At 50.0% G+C, this 22,379-nt stretch overlaps 1 protein-coding gene across 2 annotated transcripts in view; it reads right to left on the minus strand.

The window, feature by feature from the left end:
- LOC147120917 (thrombospondin-2-like) overlaps positions 1-22,379 on the minus strand; it is a 135,642-nt gene that overhangs the window by 91,596 nt on the left and 21,667 nt on the right. For both annotated transcript variants that reach the window (XM_085979507.1, XM_085979513.1), the window contains exons 5-6: positions 15,433-15,629; positions 13,544-13,684 (exon numbers count right to left, since the gene is read on the minus strand). In XM_085979507.1, the coding sequence (XP_085835633.1) occupies positions 13,544-13,684; positions 15,433-15,629 (338 nt within the window). The remainder of the gene's footprint in view (positions 1-13,543; positions 13,685-15,432; positions 15,630-22,379) is intronic.

Here is a 22,379-nt window from a genome sequence, read left to right on the forward strand (position 1 = left end):
CACAGAGTGGAGAGGGTACAGGAATCTCACAGAGTGGAGAGGGTGCAGGAATCTCACAGACTGGAGAGGGTACAGGAATCTCACAGAGTGGAGAGGGTACAGGAATCTCAGAGTGGAGAGGGTGCAGGAATCTCACAGAATGGAGAGGGTACAGGAATCTCACAGAGTGGAGAGGGTACAGGAATCTCACAGAGTGGAGAGGGTGCAGGAATCTCACAGAATGGAGAGGGTACAGGAATCTCACAGAGTGGAGAGGGTGCAGGAATCTCACAGAGTGGAGAGGGTGCAGGAATCTCACAGAGTGGAGAGGGTGCAGGAATCTCACAGAGTGGAGAGGGTGCAGGAATCTCACAGAATGGAGAGGGTACAGGAATCTCACAGAGTGGAGAGGGTACAGGAATCTCACAGAATGGAGAGGGTACAGGAATCTCACAGAGTGGAGAGGGTACAGGAATCTCACAGAGTGGAGAGGGTGCAGGAATCTCTCAGAATGGAGAGGGTACAGGAATCTCACAGAGTGGAGAGGGTGCAGGAATCTCACAGAGTGGAGAGGGTGCAGGAATCTCTCAGAGTGGAGAGGGTACAGGAATCTCACAGAGTGGAGAGGGTACAGGAATCTCACAGAGTGGAGAGGGTGCAGGAATCTCACAGACTGGAGAGGGTGCAGGAATCTCACAGAGTGGAGAGGGTACAGGAATCTCACAGAGTGGAGAGGGTACAGGAATCTCACAGAGTGGAGAGGGTGCAGGAATCTCACAGACTGGAGAGGGTGCAGGAATCTCTCAGAGTGGAGAGGGTACAGGAATCTCACAGAGTGGAGAGGGTACAGGAATCTCACAGAGTGGAGAGGGTACAGGAATCTCACAGAGTGGAGAGGGTACAGGAATCTCACAGAGTGGAGAGGGTGCAGGAATCTCACAGAGTGGAGAGGGTACAGGAATCTCACAGAGTGGAGAGGGTACAGGAATCTCAGAGTGGAGAGGGTACAGGAATCTCACAGAGTGGAGAGGGTGCAGGAATCTCACAGAATGGAGAGGGTACAGGAATCTCACAGAGTGGAGAGGGTACAGGAATCTCACAGAGTGGAGAGGGTACAGGAATCTCACAGAGTGGAGAGGGTGCAGGAATCTCACAGAGTGGAGAGGGTGCAGGAATCTCACAGAGTGGAGAGGGTGCAGGAATCTCACAGAGTGGAGAGGGTACAGGAATCTCACAGAATGGAGAGGGTGCAGGAATCTCACAGAGTGGAGAGGGTGCAGGAATCTCACAGAATGGAGAGGGTACAGGAATCTCACAGAGTGGAGAGGGTACAGGAATCTCAGAGAGTGGAGAGGGTGCAGGAATCTCACAGAGTGGAGAGGGTACAGGAATCGCACAGAGTGGAGAGGGTACAGGAATCTCACAGAGTGGAGAGGGTGCAGGAATCGCACAGAGTGGAGAGGGTGCAGGAATCTCACAGAGTGGAGAGGGTACAGGAATCTCAGAGAGTGGAGAGGGTGCAGGAATCTCAGAGTGGAGAGGGTACAGGAATCTCACAGAGTGGAGAGGGTACAGGAATCTCACAGAGTGGAGAGGGTACAGGAATCTCACAGAATGGAGAGGGTACAGGAATCTCACAGAGTGGAGAGGGTACAGGAATCTCAGAGAGTGGAGAGGGTACAGGAATCTCACAGAATGGAGAGGGTACAGGAATCTCACAGAGTGGAGAGGGTACAGGAATCTCACAGAGTGGAGAGGGTGCAGGAATCTCACAGAGTGGAGAGGGTACAGGAATCGCACAGAGTGGAGAGGGTACAGGAATCTCACAGAGTGGAGAGGGTGCAGGAATCTCACAGAGTGGAGAGGGTACAGGAATCGCACAGAGTGGAGAGGGTACAGGAATCTCAGAGAGTGGAGAGGGTGCAGGAATCTCAGAGTGGAGAGGGTACAGGAATCTCACAGAGTGGAGAGGGTGCAGGAATCTCACAGACTGGAGAGGGTGCAGGAATCTCACAGAGTGGAGAGGGTGCAGGAATCTCACAGAGTGGAGAGGGTGCAGGAATCGCACAGAATGGAGAGGGTGCAGGAATCTCACAGAGTGGAGAGGGTGCAGGAATCTCACAGAGTGGAGAGGGTGCAGGAATCTCACAGAGTGGAGAGGGTGCAGGAATCTCACAGAGTGGAGAGGGTGCAGGAATCTCACAGAGTGGAGAGGGTACAGGAATCTCACAGAGTGGAGAGGGTGCAGGAATCGCACAGAGTGGAGAGGGTACAGGAATCTCACAGAGTGGAGAGGGTGCAGGAATCTCACAGAGTGGAGAGGGTGCAGGAATCTCACAGAGTGGAGAGGGTGCAGGAATCTCACAGAGTGGAGAGGGTACAGGAATCTCAGAGTGGAGAGGGTGCAGGAATCTCACAGAGTGGAGAGGGTACAGGAATCTCAGAGTGGAGAGGGTGCAGGAATCTCACAGAGTGGAGAGGGTGCAGGAATCTCAGAGTGGAGAGGGTGCAGGAATCTCACAGAGTGGAGAGGGTACAGGAATCTCACAGAGTGGAGAGGGTACAGGAATCTCAGAGTGGAGAGGGTGCAGGAATCTCACAGACTGGAGAGGGTACAGGAATCTCACAGAGTGGAGAGGGTACAGGAATCTCACAGAGTGGAGAGGGTACAGGAATCTCACAGAGTGGAGAGGGTACAGGAATCTCAGAGTGGAGAGGGTGCAGGAATCTCACAGAGTGGAGAGGGTGCAGGAATCTCACAGAGTGGAGAGGGTACAGGAATCTCACAGAGTGGAGAGGGTACAGGAATCTCACAGAGTGGAGAGGGTACAGGAATCTCAGAGTGGAGAGGGTGCAGGAATCTCACAGAGTGGAGAGGGTGCAGGAATCTCACAGAGTGGAGAGGGTGCAGGAATCTCACAGAGTGGAGAGGGTGCAGGAATCTCACAGAGTGGAGAGGGTACAGGAATCTCAGAATGGAGAGGGTGCAGGAATCTCAGAGTGGAGAGGGTGCAGGAATCTCACAGAGTGGAGAGGGTACAGGAATCTCACAGAGTGGAGAGGGTACAGGAATCTCAGAGTGGAGAGGGTGCAGGAATCTCACAGACTGGAGAGGGTACAGGAATCTCACAGAGTGGAGAGGGTACAGGAATCTCACAGAGTGGAGAGGGTACAGGAATCTCACAGAGTGGAGAGGGTACAGGAATCTCACAGAGTGGAGAGGGTACAGGAATCTCACAGAGTGGAGAGGGTACAGGAATCTCAGAGTGGAGAGGGTGCAGGAATCTCACAGAGTGGAGAGGGTACAGGAATCTCACAGAGTGGAGAGGGTACAGGAATCTCAGAGTGGAGAGGGTGCAGGAATCTCACAGAGTGGAGAGGGTGCAGGAATCTCAGAGTGGAGAGGGTGCAGGAATCTCACAGAGTGGAGAGGGTGCAGGAATCTCACAGAGTGGAGAGGGTGCAGGAATCTCACAGAGTGGAGAGGGTGCAGGAATCTCACAGAGTGGAGAGGGTACAGGAATCTCACAGACTGGAGAGGGTACAGGAATCGCACAGAGTGGAGAGGGTGCAGGAATCGCACAGAGTGGAGAGGGTACAGGAATCTCACAGACTGGAGAGGGTACAGGAATCTCACAGAGTGGAGAGGGTGCAGGAATCGCACAGAATGGAGAGGGTGCAGGAATCTCACAGAGTGGAGAGGGTACAGGAATCTCACAGAATGGAGAGGGTACAGGAATCGCACAGAGTGGAGAGGGTGCAGGAATCTCACAGAGTGGAGAGGGTGCAGGAATCGCACAGAGTGGAGAGGGTACAGGAATCTCACAGAGTGGAGAGGGTGCAGGAATCTCACAGAGTGGAGAGGGTACAGGAATCTCACAGAGTGGAGAGGGTGCAGGAATCTCACAGAGTGGAGAGGGTGCAGGAATCTCACAGAGTGGAGAGGGTGCAGGAATCTCACAGAGTGGAGAGGGTGCAGGAATCTCACAGAGTGGAGAGGGTGCAGGAATCTCACAGAGTGGAGAGGGTGCAGGAATCTCACAGAGTGGAGAGGGTGCAGGAATCTCACAGACTGGAGAGGGTACAGGAATCTCACAGAGTGGAGAGGGTACAGGAATCTCACAGAGTGGAGAGGGTGCAGGAATCTCACAGAGTGAAGAGGGTACAGGAATCTCACAGAGTGGAGAGGGTACAGGAATCTCACAGAGTGGAGAGGGTACAGGAATCTCACAGAGTGGAGAGGGTGCAGGAATCGCACAGAGTGGAGAGGGTACAGGAATCTCACAGACTGGAGAGGGTACAGGAATCTCACAGAGTGGAGAGGGTGCAGGAATCTCACAGACTGGAGAGGGTGCAGGAATCTCACAGAGTGGAGAGGGTACAGGAATCTCACAGACTGGAGAGGGTGCAGGAATCTCACAGAGTGGAGAGGGTACAGGAATCTCACAGACTGGAGAGGGTGCAGGAATCTCACAGAGAGGAGAGGGTGCAGGAATCTCACAGACTGGAGAGGGTGCAGGAATCTCACAGAGAGGAGAGGGTGCAGGAATCTCACAGACTGGAGAGGGTACAGGAATCTCACAGAGTGGAGAGGATACAGGAATCTCACAGACTGGAGAGGGTACAGGAATCTCACAGACTGGAGAGGATACAGGAATCTCACAGAATGGAGAGGGTACAGGAATCTCACAGACTGGAGAGGGTACAGGAATCTCACAGAGTGGAGAGGGTACAGGAATCTCACAGAGTGGAGAGGGTGCAGGAATCTCACAGAGAGGAGAGGGTGCAGGAATCTCACAGACTGGAGAGGGTACAGGAATCTCACAGAGTGGAGAGGGTACAGGAATCTCACAGAGTGGAGAGGGTGCAGGAATCTCACAGAGTGGAGAGGGTACAGGAATCTCACAGAGTGGAGAGGGTACAGGAATCTCACAGACTGGAGAGGGTACAGGAATCTCACAGAGTGGAGAGGGTGCAGGAATCTCACAGACTGGAGAGGGTGCAGGAATCTCACAGAGTGGAGAGGGTACAGGAATCTCACAGAGTGGAGAGGGTACAGGAATCTCACAGACTGGAGAGGGTGCAGGAATCTCACAGAGTGGAGAGGGTACAGGAATCGCACAGAGTGGAGAGGGTACAGGAATCTCAGAGTGGAGAGGGTGCAGGAATCTCACAGAGTGGAGAGGGTACAGGAATCGCACAGAGTGGAGAGGGTACAGGAATCTCACAGAGTGGAGAGGGTGCAGGAATCTCAGAGTGGAGAGGGTGCAGGAATCTCACAGAGTGGAGAGGGTACAGGAATCTCACAGAGTGGAGAGGGTGCAGGAATCTCAGAGTGGAGAGGGTGCAGGAATCTCACAGAGTGGAGAGGGTACAGGAATCTCACAGAGTGGAGAGGGTACAGGAATCTCACAGAGTGGAGAGGGTGCAGGAATCTCACAGACTGGAGAGGGTACAGGAATCTCACAGAGTGGAGAGGGTGCAGGAATCTCACAGACTGGAGAGGGTACAGGAATCTCACAGAGTGGAGAGGGTACAGGAATCTCACAGACTGGAGAGGGTACAGGAATCTCACAGAGTGGAGAGGGTGCAGGAATCTCACAGAGTGGAGAGGGTGCAGGAATCTCACAGAGTGGAGAGGGTACAGGAATCTCACAGAGTGGAGAGGGTGCAGGAATCTCACAGAGTGGAGAGGGTGCAGGAATCTCACAGAGTGGAGAGGGTGCAGGAATCTCACAGAGTGGAGAGGGTGCAGGAATCTCACAGAGTGGAGAGGGTGCAGGAATCTCACAGACTGGAGAGGGTACAGGAATCTCACAGAGTGGAGAGGGTGCAGGAATCTCACAGAGTGAAGAGGGTGCAGGAATCTCACAGACTGGAGAGGGTACAGGAATCTCACAGAGTGGAGAGGGTGCAGGAATCTCACAGAGTGGAGAGGGTGCAGGAATCTCACAGAATGGAGAGGGTACAGGAATCTCACAGACTGGAGAGGGTACAGGAATCTCACAGACTGGAGAGGGTACAGGAATCTCACAGAGTGGAGAGGGTGCAGGAATCTCACAGACTGGAGAGGGTACAGGAATCTCACAGAGTGGAGAGGGTGCAGGAATCTCACAGACTGGAGAGGGTGCAGGAATCTCACAGAATGGAGAGGGTGCAGGAATCTCACAGAGTGGAGAGGGTGCAGGAATCTCACAGAGTGGAGAGGGTGCAGGAATCTCACAGAGTGGAGAGGGTGCAGGAATCTCACAGAGTGGAGAGGGTGCAGGAATCTCACAGACTGGAGAGGGTACAGGAATCTCACAGAGTGGAGAGGGTGCAGGAATCTCACAGAGTGGAGAGGGTGCAGGAATCTCACAGAATGGAGAGGGTACAGGAATCTCACAGACTGGAGAGGGTACAGGAATCGCACAGAGTGGAGAGGGTACAGGAATCTCACAGAGTGGAGAGGGTGCAGGAATCTCACAGAGTGGAGAGGGTACAGGAATCTCACAGAGTGGAGAGGGTACAGGAATCGCACAGAGTGGAGAGGGTACAGGAATCTCACAGAGTGGAGAGGGTGCAGGAATCTCACAGAGTGGAGAGGGTACAGGAATCTCACAGAGTGGAGAGGGTGCAGGAATCTCACAGAGTGGAGAGGGTGCAGGAATCTCACAGAGTGGAGAGGGTGCAGGAATCTCACAGAGTGGAGAGGGTGCAGGAATCTCACAGACTGGAGAGGGTGCAGGAATCTCACAGAATGGAGAGGGTACAGGAATCTCACAGAATGGAGAGGGTGCAGGAATCTCACAGAGTGGAGAGGGTACAGGAATCTCACAGAGTGGAGAGGGTACAGGAATCTCACAGAGTGGAGAGGGTGCAGGAATCTCACAGAGTGGAGAGGGTGCAGGAATCTCACAGAGTGGAGAGGGTACAGGAATCTCACAGAGTGGAGAGGGTACAGGAATCTCACACAGTGGAGAGGGTGCAGGAATCTCACAGAGTGGAGAGGGTGCAGGAATCTCACAGAGTGGAGAGGGTACAGGAATCTCACAGACTGGAGAGGGTGCAGGAATCTCACAGACTGGAGAGGGTGCAGGAATCTCACAGAGTGGAGAGGGTACAGGAATCTCACAGACTGGAGAGGGTGCAGGAATCTCACAGAGTGAAGAGGGTGCAGGAATCTCACAGAGTGGAGAGGGTGCAGGAATCTCACAGAGTGGAGAGGGTGCAGGAATCTCACAGAGTGGAGAGGGTGCAGGAATCTCACAGACTGGAGAGGGTGCAGGAATCTCACAGACTGGAGAGGGTGCAGGAATCTCACAGAGTGGAGAGGGTACAGGAATCTCACAGACTGGAGAGGGTGCAGGAATCTCACAGAGTGAAGAGGGTGCAGGAATCTCACAGAGTGGAGAGGGTGCAGGAATCTCACAGAGTGGAGAGGGTGCAGGAATCTCACAGAGTGGAGAGGGTGCAGGAATCTCACAGAGTGGAGAGGGTGCAGGAATCTCACAGAGTGGAGAGGGTGCAGGAATCTCACAGAGTGGAGAGGGTACAGGAATCTCACAGACTGGAGAGGGTGCAGGAATCTCACAGACTGGAGAGGGTGCAGGAATCTCACAGACTGGAGAGGGTACAGGAATCGCACAGAGTGGAGAGGGTGCAGGAATCTCACAGAGTGGAGAGGGTACAGGAATCTCACAGACTGGAGAGGGTGCAGGAATCTCACAGAGTGAAGAGGGTGCAGGAATCTCACAGAGTGGAGAGGGTGCAGGAATCTCACAGAGTGGAGAGGGTGCAGGAATCTCACAGAGTGGAGAGGGTGCAGGAATCTCACAGAGTGGAGAGGGTACAGGAATCTCACAGAGTGGAGAGGGTGCAGGAATCTCACAGAGTGGAGAGGGTGCAGGAATCTCACAGACTGGAGAGGGTGCAGGAATCTCACAGAGTGGAGAGGGTGCAGGAATCTCACAGAATGGAGAGGGTGCAGGAATCTCACAGAATGGAGAGGGTGCAGGAATCGCACAGAGTGGAGAGGGTACAGGAATCTCACAGAGTGGAGAGGGTGCAGGAATCTCACAGAGTGGAGAGGGTACAGGAATCTCACAGAGTGGAGAGGGTACAGGAATCTCACAGAGTGGAGAGGGTACAGGAATCTCACAGAGTGGAGAGGGTACAGGAATCTCACAGAGTGGAGAGGGTACAGGAATCGCACAGAGTGGAGAGGGTACAGGAATCTCACAGAGTGGAGAGGGTACAGGAATCTCACAGAGTGGAGAGGGTACAGGAATCTCACAGAGTGGAGAGGGTACAGGAATCTCACAGAGTGGAGAGGGTGCAGGAATCTCACAGACTGGAGAGGGTACAGGAATCTCACAGAGTGGAGAGGGTACAGGAATCTCACAGAGTGGAGAGGGTACAGGAATCTCACAGAGTGGAGAGGGTACAGGAATCGCACAGAGTGGAGAGGGTACAGGAATCTCACAGAGTGGAGAGGATGCAGGAATCTCACAGAGTGGAGAGGATACAGGAATCTCACAGAGTGGAGAGGATGCAGGAATCTCACAGAGTGGAGAGGATGCAGGAATCTCACAGAGTGGAGAGGGTACAGGAATCTCAGAGTGGAGAGGGTGCAGGAATCGCACAGAGTGGAGAGGGTGCAGGAATCTCACAGAGTGGAGAGGGTGCAGGAATCTCACAGAGTGGAGAGGGTGCAGGAATCTCACAGAGTGGAGAGGGTGCAGGAATCTCACAGAGTGGAGAGGGTACAGGAATCTCGCAGAGTGGAGAGGGTGCAGGAATCTCACAGAGTGGAGAGGGTACAGGAATCTCACAGAGTGGAGAGGGTGCAGGAATCTCACAGAGTGGAGAGGGTGCAGGAATCTCACAGAGTGGAGAGGGTACAGGAATCTCACAGAGTGGAGAGGGTACAGGAATCTCAGAGTGGAGAGGGTACAGGAATCTCACAGAGTGGAGAGGGTACAGGAATCTCACAGAGTGGAGAGGGTACAGGAATCTCACAGAGTGGAGAGGGTACAGGAATCTCACAGAGTGGAGAGGGTGCAGGAATCTCAGAGTGGAGAGGGTACAGGAATCTCACAGAGTGGAGAGGGTACAGGAATCTCACAGAGTGGAGAGGGTACAGGAATCTCAGAGTGGAGAGGGTACAGGAATCTCACAGAGTGGAGAGGGTACAGGAATCTCACAGAGTGGAGAGGGTGCAGGAATCTCAGAGTGGAGAGGGTACAGGAATCGCACAGAGTGGAGAGGGTACAGGAATCTCACAGAGTGGAGAGGGTGCAGGAATCTCACAGAGTGGAGAGGGTACAGGAATCGCACAGAGTGGAGAGGGTACAGGAATCTCACAGAGTGGAGAGGGTACAGGAATCTCACAGAGTGGAGAGGGTACAGGAATCGCACAGAGTGGAGAGGGTACAGGAATCTCACAGAATGGAGAGGGTACAGGAATCTCACAGAGTGGAGAGGGTGCAGGAATCTCACAGAGTGGAGAGGGTACAGGAATCTCACAGAGTGGAGAGGGTGCAGGAATCTCACAGAGTGGAGAGGGTGCAGGAATCTCAGAGTGGAGAGGGTACAGGAATCTCACAGAGTGGAGAGGGTACAGGAATCTCACAGAGTGGAGAGGGTGCAGGAATCTCAGAGTGGAGAGGGTACAGGAATCGCACAGAGTGGAGAGGGTACAGGAATCTCACAGAGTGGAGAGGGTGCAGGAATCTCACAGAGTGGAGAGGGTACAGGAATCGCACAGAGTGGAGAGGGTACAGGAATCTCACAGAGTGGAGAGGGTACAGGAATCTCACAGAGTGGAGAGGGTACAGGAATCGCACAGAGTGGAGAGGGTGCAGGAATCTCACAGAGTGGAGAGGGTGCAGGAATCTCACAGAGTGGAGAGGGTGCAGGAATCTCACAGAGTGGAGAGGGTGCAGGAATCTCACAGAGTGGAGAGGGTGCAGGAATCTCACAGAGTGGAGAGGGTGCAGGAATCTCACAGAGTGGAGAGGGTGCAGGAATCTCACAGAGTGGAGAGGGTGCAGGAATCTCACAGAGTGGAGAGGGTGCAGGAATCTCACAGAGTGGAGAGGGTACAGGAATCTCACAGAGTGGAGAGGGTACAGGAATCTCACAGAGTGGAGAGGGTACAGGAATCTCAGAGAGTGGAAATTTGGGTGGTAGTGTGGGGGTGGGAGGAGAATGATGGCATGGTAAAAGAGATTTGTTTCTAGGAGGCTTTCCTAAGAGAATTACAAAGTTTGTGATGGGAGGATCGGCCAACGATTTGGTGAGGGCAGTGAAACAAATCATCAGTGATGCAGCGTCAGAGGAGCAGTGGGTGGGGCTGGAATGGCGGGCTGGAGGAAATTTCCCAGCTAGCATTGACTTGAACTACATGTTGAAGTCCTGTAGTGGGGCTTGAATTCACAACCTTCTGACCTGCAGCCAAGGGCATTATTACCAACTGAGCCAAGCTGACACACGGAAACACTCCAAGTGGCTGAGAACACTCTGTGATTCCCATTGGAAGGAGACAATTGACCCACAGGTCTCCATCTTTGAGTGAAGAGAGACTCTATAGGATTTAAAATTGTGATTGTTTGTATGCAAGGATTGGCTCAGCTGATAGATCAGCAGGTGTTGAGCTCCCAATCCCAGGCTTACGTTCCAGTGCAGTATGGAGGGAGTGCTGCGTTGCTGCAAGTGGCATCCTTCAGACCAGATGTTAAGCCAAGGCCCCGTCCGTCTATTCCAGTGGATGTTAAGAGATCCCATGGTACTTGACATGAATCAGTCATTCATGAAAGAAAGACTTATGAAATAATACAGAGCGGGCTACGGGTGGCGCTGTCCAGGGAGAGTATAAATACTCGGTCACGGGCCCAGCTTGCTCAGGACATTCTTAACAGGAACTAGTGAAGGACACAACTAGAACTCCATGTTGTAAAACAGTTGATTAAAGCTTTGTTTAACGCTTAGACCAAGTGCCTAGTAGTTTTCTTACGTCAGTACTATTGGAAGAAAAGCCGGGAGCTCTCCTGGTGCCCTGGGTAATGTTCCTCTCCTCAAAAAACACCAGTAAAAATACCCGTCCAACTCGTGGATGTTTATGGGATGCTGCTGGCTCAGAATGGCTGCCACGTTATGCCAACAAAACAGCAGGAACTGGTAGGAGGAATAAGGAGGCCACATACCTCTTGGAAAATAAGAGTCTAAATGGTGTAGAGGAGCAGAGGGGTCTGCTGTACAGATACACAAAATCGCTAGAAGTAATAATGCAGGTTATAAGGCCATAAAAAAGCAAACAAAGCACTGGGGTTCACTTCTGGAGGGATAGAATTGAAAAGCAGGGAAGTTATGTTAAACCTGTATCGAACCTTGGTTAGACCACACTTGGAGTATTGTGAACAGTTCTGGTCTCCATATTATAAAAAGGATATAGAGGCGATGGCGAAGGTCCAAAAAGGATTTACTAGAATGATACCAGAACTGAGAGGTTGTACCTGTCAGGAAAGATTGAACAGGCCGGGGCTCTTTTCTCTAGAAAAGAGAAGGCTGAGGGGCGACCTGAGAGAGGTCTTGAAGATTGTGAAGGGGTTTGATAGGGTAGACGTAGAGAAGACGTTTCCACGTGTGGGCGAGACCAGAACTCGGGGCCATAAATATAAGATAGTCACTAATAAATCCAATAGGGAATTAAGGAGAAACTTCTTTACCCAGAGAGTGGTGAGAATGTGGAACTTGCTACCACAGGGAGTGGTTGAGGCGAATAGTACAGATGGATTTAAGGGGAAGTTAGATAAGCACATGAGGGAGAAAGGAATAGAAGGTTATGTTGATGGGGTTAGATGAGGAAAGACGGGAGGAGGCTCGTGTGGAGCATAAACACCAGCATGGACCAGTTGGGCCGAATGGCCTGTTTCTGTGCTGTAAATATTATGTAATACTGTGTAAGTAATGCACTGTATGAAGTGCTTTAATGTGAAGAGTGTTATGATAAATATATGAGTATTAATAATAACAGGATTGTATTGGAGAGGGGAAATGGCACTCCTGATCACAGGTTGACCTTCCCAGCTCATGTACATTTGTGGTACATCAATAAGCAGCAAAAACCATGAAAGAAAACCATTAAAACCCTATTCATAATATAATCCTGAGGAAGAACTTTCTCGCATTGGCTTGATAGAGACTGCTGGGCAAACCTGCAGGAAAGTGATCATTAACAGCGCCATTAATCGAGGTCATGGTTTGTACTTTCTATTATTATTTGTGTATTATTAGTTTCTGAACAAGTACTTTGCAGCCTACAGGTCAGGGCCAATATACCATTCCTCACTGTCAAGGTCTCGAGTGTATTGGAGACCAGACTGTGGGCTGGGTGATATTCTGACAGTCAAAACCTGTAAGTGGTCTTCCAGGATCACAGCTCCCTGACTCTCATTGATGGTCTTAAAGGGACGCGGCCATTATGGAGAAATACGTTTGGCAAATCTGTTCTTCCTTCCCCCCCCCCACCACCTCTGTTTGTCGATAAAATGCAACGTGATGACGAGAATGTCATTGAACCCTGTGACTTATCCACTGCACACCATTTCATGGATAACGGATCTTGCCCTGTTGTGGTTTGTCTTGACTTCCCCAAGGCTGTTGACTCTTTGCTCGCTGCGCCTTTCCCAAGTGACCCCGCTTCATGACCGAGCCCAGACAGTGAGGGCCCGATGGCTGTTTGACTGTGGAGGGCGTCACGACCGAGTCTAGTTCTGTCTCCACCTGATCTCCACACAAGTACACGCTCCGGGAACCCTGGCTGATGTTTCTCTCCGCGCCCATCCCACCACCACCACCCCTCCTGAACCTAGAGACACCGAGGCTAATTATAGAACCCTGCCGAGGCCGGCCAACTCATCATAGACCAGGAGACAAACACCCCTTACCAAAGGAGCCAGCGGAGATCTCGGTTAAAAGCTTTGGTCCTGAGAACGGTGCTCCTCTAAAGAGTCGTTTAAAATGGATTTACCCAACGGTTATAATACATTTGACATAATATTAAAATACAGGTTGAGCGTCCCAAATCCAGAGTTCCGGAATCTGTAAAATGTTCTGGAATCCAGACACCCTGAGGGAGGCTTACCAAAAACTCGAAATAGCGCAACCTGGGCCCAGGCATTTCCGGACTCGGAACGTGTTTCTGATGTCCGAAGTCCGGAAATATCGCAACCTGGGCTCGGGCATTTCTGGACTTCGGACATCAGAAACACGTTCCGAAGTCCGGAAAAACCCGAAAACCGGCTCGGCCTCGGTCCCGAGGTTGCCGGATTCGGGACGCTCAACCTCTACTGACAAATACTTAGCATCGACTGAGTAACATTTACAATGAACAGGAGTATAGTTCCTGGCTACAGAATGAACTCCACTTCTGATTACACTTCACAAACTTTGAACAATTTCTACCTCATCAATCTAGGAAATATAATTGCACAAAATATTAACTGTGGAAGCCAAGTAACGTATCATCAACCTAATCGTTTGCACAGACTGTATTTAAAAGCCAGGGGGGCCCTGGACTCACCTGACAGGTGCACTTGGTACAGCTGTCCTCTGTCCACTCCTCCTTGTTGTCAAAGAGACGGCCGCTGTGCCAGCACTGGCCTGGCCGCACCTTCTTTAAAGTGTCTTCCAGGATATCACGAATTATTACATTTTCTTCCGTCTGCAAAAGATTTTCCAGGTGCAGCAGTGTTATTGTATCATCTGCATTTACCATTTTCTTTTTCACAACACACTGTCTAGCACTGTTCACATTAAAGCACTTCATACAATGCATTGCTTACACAGCATCACATAGTATTTACAGCACGGAAACAGGCCATTCTGCCCAACTGGCTCATGCCGGTGTTTATGCTCCACATGAGCTCCTCCCGCCCCTCTTCATCTAACGCCAGGTATATTCCTGTGTGTTTGTGTTATCCTTCGTACACTGTGAGGTATAAGAACATAAGAAATAGGAGCAGGAGTCAGCCATTCGGCCCCTCGAGCCTGCTCCGCCATTCAATAAGATCATGGCTGAGCTTAACCTCAACTCCACTTTCCCGCCCAATCCCCATATCCTTTGATTCCCCTAGAGTCCAAAAATCTATTTATCTCAGCATTGAATATAATCAACGATTCAGCATCCACAGCCTTCTGGCATGAATCACTGAAAGTTAACATGCAGGTAAGGGAGGACTCGTAAAAATCAACATTTCATTGTGCAGTACACATGTCTGCTGCATATATGACAAATAAAATTGAATTGAATTGAATTGAATTGAAGGTACATCAAGCAATTAGGAAAGTAAATGGCATGTTGGCCTTTATTACAAAAGGATTTGAGTATAAGAGTAAAGACATCTTGCTGCAATTATATAGGGCCCTGGTGAGACCACAACTGGAGTATTGTGTATAGTTTTGGTCTCCTTACCTAAGGAAGGATATACTTGCCATAGAGGGAGTGCAACGAAGGTTCACCAGACTGATTCCTATGAGGAGAGATTGAGTAGACTCGGCCTATATTCTCTAGGGTTTAGAAGAATGAGAGGTGATCTCATTGAAACATACAAAATTCTTACAGGGCTTGACAGGGTAGATGCAGGGAGGATGTTTCCCCTGGCTGGGGAGTCTAGAACCAGGGGTCACAGTCTCAGGATAAGGGGCCAGCCATTTAGGACTAAGATGAGGAGAAATTTCTTCACTCAGAGGGTGGTGAATCTTTGGAATTCTCTCCCCCAGAGGGCTGTGGAGGCTCAGTCATTGAGTATATTCAGGATTGAGATCGATAGATTTTTGAATATTAAGGGAATCAAGAGATATGGGGAGTGTTCAGGGAAGTGGAGATGAGGTAGAAGATCAGCCATGATCTTACTGAATGGCGGAGCAGGCTCGAAGGGCCAAATGGCCTACTCCTGCTCCTATTTCTTATGCTCTGATGTTATTTTGTAGAGAATTCCGAAGATTCACAACCCTCTGAGTGAAGAAATTTCTTCTCATCTCAGTCTTAAATGGCCGACCCCTTATCCTGAGACTATGACCCCTAGTTCTATACTCTCCAGCCAGGGGAAACAACCTCTCAGCATCTACCCTGTCTAGTGAATCTTGTTGCACTGCCTCTAAGACATGTATATCCTTCCCCAGATAAGGAGACCAAAACTGTGCACAGTACTCCAGGTGTGGTCTCACCAAAGTCCTGTACAATTACTCCAACCCCCTTGCAATAAAGGCCAACATGCCATTTGCCTTCCTCAGTGCTTGCTGTACCTGCATGTTAACATTCTGTGTTTTGTGTACAAGGACACCCAAATCCCTCTGAACACAGTGCGAGGTATATTCCCGTGTGTTCATACTCTCCTTTGTACAGTGCGAGATGTAGCTCGTTTCAAAAAGAAAAACATGCTTCAGTGATATGAAGCACATGACACATACCACTTTAACTAGTCCATCAGCCAGGTTGCTGACAAGAACCCGTAGTCCATGCAGCTCCTTAAACATGTTTCCAATATCACTGCAGGAGTGGTCGCAGAAATCCACAACTTTGTTGGTTTTGTGGCCGATGAAATCGCTCTTGATGGCGGGGCTGACACCAGCAAATTCTTGGTTTTCCTTGCTGCTGGTTACTTCGGCTGTGCAACGAAAATAAAACAACAGAGTAATGTCATTGGCTCATCACATGTTGCAATAAAACCTTTTTCAAAGCTGGAGTGGGGGAGGGGGAGGGGGCGGGGCGGAGGCAGGGGGAGTGTGTCGAGATTTCAAAATGGCTTCCCAGCAGCAGTCGCCAACGTTTTCTTTTCCAGTTGCTAGGCGATACTGAACACGTCCAAGGACCGAATCAGCAGAATTTTAATGCACTCAACAGTTTCGCCAGCCTCGCTGGTGATCAAAAATCACCTAACTTCACAAATAAAATTCTCGCATTAGGAGCAGGGCCATTAGGGAACAGATTCCAGAATCAGCGTGTAGCCAAAATAATCACGGCTGGGGTCTGGAAAGTGTAATAATGATGGAAAAATGATGGCAGATGCTTTTACGGAAGCGCAGGCCAGATGTGAAGACTGTTGCGCTGCCAACGGCTGGAAACCCAACACACACCATCCTTTCGACACTTCAGTCCCCTCGCAAAATCTGAAATATTGCCACTGACAAAATATTACTTTATTGCTGTTGAGCCCCCTCAGAGAAAAGGAAAACCGCCAAATTGTTTCATCAATACCCTTATGTATGGCAGTCGTTATTATGCTAAGATTAATATTTTTGAGTCATTTCCGGACTCTTTAATTCTGTTGAACTAAATACTGAAAATGAAACCACAAGATATAAAAATGGACCAGAAAGGCTATTCAATCCATCCCATCAAGAAAAGGCTTCTTGTGCTCCCATCATGGCATCCAGCTCTCTCTTATATGATTGCAGGGGTTTCCTCACCATTGCCTCTACCCTGGTGTTCATTCCATGCGCAGGTCACTCTGTGTGAGAAGGTGCCTCCTGATATCAGTCCCACATTTACCCTTCACCGTTTAGATTCTGGGTCCCCTTATCCTATCACCTGGGCCATGGGAGCCTTCCTATCTTTGCCAGACTTTCCATGCTTCCCTCCCCCTCTGCTATTCTGCTGTAAACATTTACACCACCTCCGGACCGATCTTTTGTTTCTATACTTGCCCCATTATAAGAACAGAAGAACACAAGAATTAGGAGCAGGAATAGGCCATTCGGCCCCTCGAGCCTGCTCTGCCATTCAATAAGATCATGGCCGATCTTTGACCTCAACTCCACTTTCCTGCCCGGCCTCCATATCCCTGGATTCCCCTAGAGTCCAAAAATCTATCTCAGCCTTAGCAATATTGCCTCCTTCTCCCTCCCACCATCATCCCTTTTGTCATTTGCCCTCCACCCCATCACAGACCACTCCCTTTTGTTATTTTTATGCCTTCCTTTTCTTCCGCTCTGTGTTTGCTTAAAAGCTGTTCAGAGAATCTTACAGTACAGAGCTGCACAGGACAGAGGGTATCAGCACCTGACCACACTGCTGCCCGGGAGGCCAGGGATGGCCTCACCATGGCCGGATTTACTTCACTTGACGCTGTACACACTGGCTGCCACATGATGCGCCAGGTTGGCACCACCCCACACCAACACCATAAAGCATCCCTACAATGCCCAAGCCATTCCTTTCACATTGCAGGGGGTACCGTTGTGTCTCACCATTCACTGCAACTCACTAAACCATTTCCGAAGGTGCACACAAATCTGCCCAAGAACGTAAATGTTGAAAATAAAGGTTTCAATGTTTGACAGCGCATTAATCGAAACTTTACATGAACATTGCATAAAACACCCAAGTGCCTACCCTTGTGTGTTGTTAATTGGTATGATTGCACGAGGATGAGGCTGAGTGTGAGGGGTGGCTAGTGAGATGGGGAAGTGATAATGTAGGTAGAGAGGGGTGGGTGGAGGTGCAAGGTAAGTTGGTGTGAGTAAGGATGTGCAGGAGTAGGGTAGGGAAGGCAGAGTGATGGGGATGTGATGAGAGGCACAGCAGGATGAAATTGAGTGTGGCTTTGTACTAACATTTCGTGATCTACTGAGATCATTGAAACGTTTGCGGCACTGCACCCAGTCCTCCTGACCACATCCCTGTTTGTGCCCTCCTCTGCAATGTGCAACCGGGCTGTGTTAATCTCCTGGGGAGGTCTCATCTGTGAAGGGAAGAGGATAAGCATATGGATGGAGTCATGGGAGAGCCTGGGTGCAGCCCTGTGCCTTTGTGCGGTCACTGTCAGTGTTTGCAGCACCTCAATGCTGTAGAACACTGACAGCACAAATGTCAAAATAAATTTGGCCATGGTCCCTTTAAGGAAACCGGCCGATGACGCGTCATCAAATGATGGCACCAGGCCCGCTTCTTCTAATTGGCCGGGAAACGCGCTGGGCGGGCTTAACAAGCCCCATTGAGGGAAAATCATTTTGGACAGTGGGATGGAGCCAGCAGCAGGGTTGGGACCCGCCACCGACATCACCCGCCACGGACCCGCCGAGGTCAGCAACATCGCGGCCTCTGATTCTCTCTTTCCACAGAAGCTGCCTGGCCCGCTGAGTGTTTCCAGCATCTTCAATATTGTGTTTGTAGAAGTATGGGGTTGATCTTATGAACTAGCTCTCCCAATGCAGAGCTTTATGTGGCGGTATATAAAGGGGTTAAGCTATGAGGACACTTTGCATAGACGTGTATACCCTTGAGTGTTGAGGATTAAAGGGGGGGGGGAATCCAATTGAGATTTTTAAGATGATTAAAGGATTTAATGGGGTAGCGAGAGAGAGAAACTGTTTTCTCTGGTGGGGGAGTCCAGAACAAGGGGGCATAAGCTTAAAATTAGAGCTAGGCTGTTTTTTTTCAATTTATTCATTCCTGAGATGTGGGCGTCGCTGGCAAGGCCAACATTTATTGCCCATCCCTAGTTGCCCTTGAGAAGGTGGTGGAGAGCCGCCTTCTTGAACCGTTGCAGTCCGTGTGGTGAAGGTACTTCCACGGTGCTGTTAGGGAGGGAGTTCCAGGATTTTGACCCAGCGACGATGAAGGATTGGCGATATACTTCTAAGTCAGGATGATGTGTGACTTGGAGGGAAACTTGGAGGTGGTGGTGTTCCTATGCGTCTGCTGCCCTCGTCCTTCTAGGTGGAAGAGGTCGCGGGTTTGGGAGGTGCTGCCGAAGAAGCCTTGGCGAGTTGCTGCAGTGCATCTTGTAGATGGTACACACTGCAGCCACGGTGCGCCGGTGGTGGAGGGAGTGAGTGTTTAAGGTGGTGGATAGGGTGCCAATCAAGCGGGCTGCTTTGTCCTGGATGGTGTCGAGCTTCTTGAGTGTTGTTGGGGCTGCACTCATCCAGGCAAGTGGAGAGTATTCCGTCACACTCCTGACTTGTGCCTTGTAGATGGTGGGAAGGCTTTGTAGGTGATGTCAGGAAGCACTTCTTCACACAAAGGGTAGTGGAAATCTGGAACTCTCTCCCCCAAAAAGCTGTTGAGGCTGGGGGTCAATTGAAAATTTCAAAACTGAGATTGATAGATTTTTGTTAGGTAACTATAGTAAGGGTTATGGAACCAAGGCGGGTAAATATAGATAGCAAAATACTGCGGATGCTAAAAATCCGAAATAACAGAAAACGCTGGAAAAACTCAGCAGGCCCAGGCAACATCCGTGGAGAGAGAAACAGAGTCAACGCTTCAGGTTGAAGACCCTTCGTCAGAACTGAGAAAAAAGCAGGAAATGAAACAGGTTAAAAAGCAAGTTTGGGGGCTGGGAAATGGGTGAGGGGATGAAAGAACAAAAGGGAAGGTCTGTGGGGGGTGAAGAGACATTAAGAGATATTCAAGGCGAGACGAGATGGTAATAGTTTTTCCAGCGTTTTCTGTTGTTATTTCAGGTAAATATAGAGTTACGGTACAGATCAGCCATGATCCAATGAAGAGGCTCGAGGGCTGAATGGCCCACTCCTGTTCCTATGTCCCTAATTCCAATGGAATGAAAATGGTATGGGACACACTGACCAGTGGAATTCCCAAAATGCTTTCCACTGCACGAAGCTGGGCGCTGAGAATGCTAATTTGTAAAGTCTACTCCTTTCCCCAAGACCTAAACACAACAGCAGCCGTGGCTCAGTGGGTTGCACTCTCGCCTCCAAGGTCAGAAAGTGGTGGATTCAAGTCTCACTCCAGCACACTTTGAGCACAAAAATCTAGGCCAACTCTCCCAGTGTAGTGCTGAGGGAGTGCTGCACTGTCGGAGGTGCCATCTTTCAGATAAGGCATTAAACCGTAGGCCCCGTCTGCTCTCTCGGCTAGAAGTAAAAGATCCTCAAGGCACTACTTGAATAAGAATAGAGGAGTTATCCCCCTGGTATCCTGGCCTCAACCAACATCACTAAAGAACAGAGAGTCATTTGAAAACTGAATCTGTTCTGGAATACTTTGAGGAATGGCAGAACATGTGAGAGAGCGTGCATCAAGTTTTTCAGACATTGCACTAGAGGTCTCGGTGGAAGAAGTGGAAAGAAGAAGAGATGTCCTGTATCCACAGGGCATGGGGGCAGGAGGACCTCCAGACAGATGCTAGTGAAGCAGTGGCAGAGATCAAAGCCAGGAGTGTTGCTCCAAGGACATGGATGCAATGCAGGAAGAAGTTTAATGATCTCACACAAGTTGTCAAGGTCAGTGAATGCATCTTCAAACAGCATAGCCTAGCAACTGCACCACTAGCCTCTTCTACTGCTCAATTCACACCCCCCCCTCACAGATTATCTGGTCATGATCACGTTGCTGTTTGTGGGAGCTTGCTGTGTGCAAATTGGGCTGGCCCGGTTCCTATATTACAACAGTGACTACAACTTCTAAAAAATACTTCATTGGCTATAAAGCGCTTTTGGAATGTCCTGCGGTCGTGAAATTCGCTACATAAATGTAAGCCTTTCTTTTGCTTTTTATTTATGCTCTAAAGAATGATACAACTTGTCACTTCATAGTGAACTTGATGACTTGCTCAGTTCTCCATATGTGGTTATGGAGCCAATTTAAACAGGCTAAATGGAAAAACATGCAGCATAGAATAAGTGCATTATCCCAACTGTTAATGAACCATATCTGCCAAGCTGATTACGTATTAAGTAGACAGCCTTAAGGCAAGGTTTAAGAAATGCTGACTTATTACTGAAGAATTATGCTCCATCCTGGAGCTGGAAGCAGACAGCGAGACAAGAGGAATGCTAAGTTAGCCTGACTAAGTAAGAAGCCCCTTTCATATCGGTGTCAGTTGCTGAAACACAGGGCTCTAGCAGCAAGCTGCAGGCCGAATATAAAGCCACGGTGACTGGCGAAGTCCGCTAACAACAGGCCTTTCCCTGCCGGGGGTCTGGGTGAGCCCCGGTGCGTTGAAACCGGCTCCCGGATAGCCGCACTTCGGGAAGTGGTGGATGCAAACATCGCATTGACACCAATATAAAAGGGCCTAAACCCGGGCCAACATTCATCCCTCAACCGACAGATGATCTGGTCATTATCACATTGCTATTTGTGGGAGCTTGCTGTGCGCAAATTGGCTGCCGCGTTTCCTACATTACAACAGTGGCTACACTTCAAAAAGTACTTTATTGGCTGTAAAGTGCTTTGGGATGGCCCAAGGTCGAGAAAGGAGCTATATAAATGCAAGCTCTTTCTAAACATAGTTCTTTCTGATCTGTTCACAATACTAGAAAGACCACACTGACTGCACTGCTAATACCAACTGTGTTAGAACATGCATCATCACTGGGATTTCGCTAATGGTGGGCAGGTAAAATCTTCATAGAATAGAAAACACCCAGCAACACAATTGTAGGTTCTGCCCTTCTCAACTTGAATTGTGTTTGGAGAGCATGACGCACTGGTAGGCACAGGTCTGCCACGGTGAGTGGACCTCCTCAGGCTCCCCATTCCCCATGCACATTGTTTTCAAAATCCCCAAATCCCTGTCCTCAATTACAACTCCACCCTCAGCCTTGCTCCATACTCCTGAAACCTCCTCCAGCTCTACATCCCACTCACAGACTTTGGTCTACCGTATATCACCTTCAGCCGCTTCTCCCAGCACTCCGTAACCCCCTTCCAAAACATCGCGCCCCCCCCCCCCCGCACCAGTTAAGAACATAAGAACCTAAGAATTAGGAGCAGGAGTCGGCCATTCAGCCCCTCAAGCCTGCTCCGCCATTCAATAAGATCACGGCTGATCTTCGACCTCAACTCCACTTTCCCGCCCGATCCCCATATCCCTTAATTCCCCTCGAGTCCAAAAATCTATCGATCTCAGCCTTGAATATACTGAACAACTGATCATCCACAGTCCTCTGGGGTAGAGAATTCCAAAGATTCACAACCCTCTGAGTGAACAAATTCCTCCTCATCTGTCTTAAATGGCCGACCCCTTATCCTGAGACTATGCCCCCTAGTTCTAGACTCTCCAGCCAGGGGAAACATCCTCTCTGCATCTACCCTGTCAATCCCCTCTCAGAATCTTATATGTTTCAATGAGATTGAATTGGACCGAATGTGATCTCTTTGAGGAACTGGCCGAGATTTCCCTCTTAAAGATGTCCTCAACCAACCTATCACCTTACCTAGTGACCCTTATCGCTTATAGATTCAGCTAATTCAGGTAGCGCTGACAATACAGGCAATCTCTTAGCAACAACTTGGCACTAACTTAACACACCCTAGCCACATCTCTCCGTGTTCAAAAGCCTCCTTTTGAACTGGGCTTTTGCTCACCTCAACTGATTCTTCTCCCTACTCCTGCTCAGGTCCAGCTGCCACTTTGGCCAGCCTTTTTGCCTCGCCCACCAGC

This window comes from Somniosus microcephalus, chromosome 3 (assembly GCF_052327205.1).
Source record: "Somniosus microcephalus isolate GS21.2 chromosome 3, FLI_Smic_1.0, whole genome shotgun sequence".
Classification (NCBI taxonomy): Eukaryota; Metazoa; Chordata; class Chondrichthyes; order Squaliformes; family Somniosidae; genus Somniosus; species Somniosus microcephalus.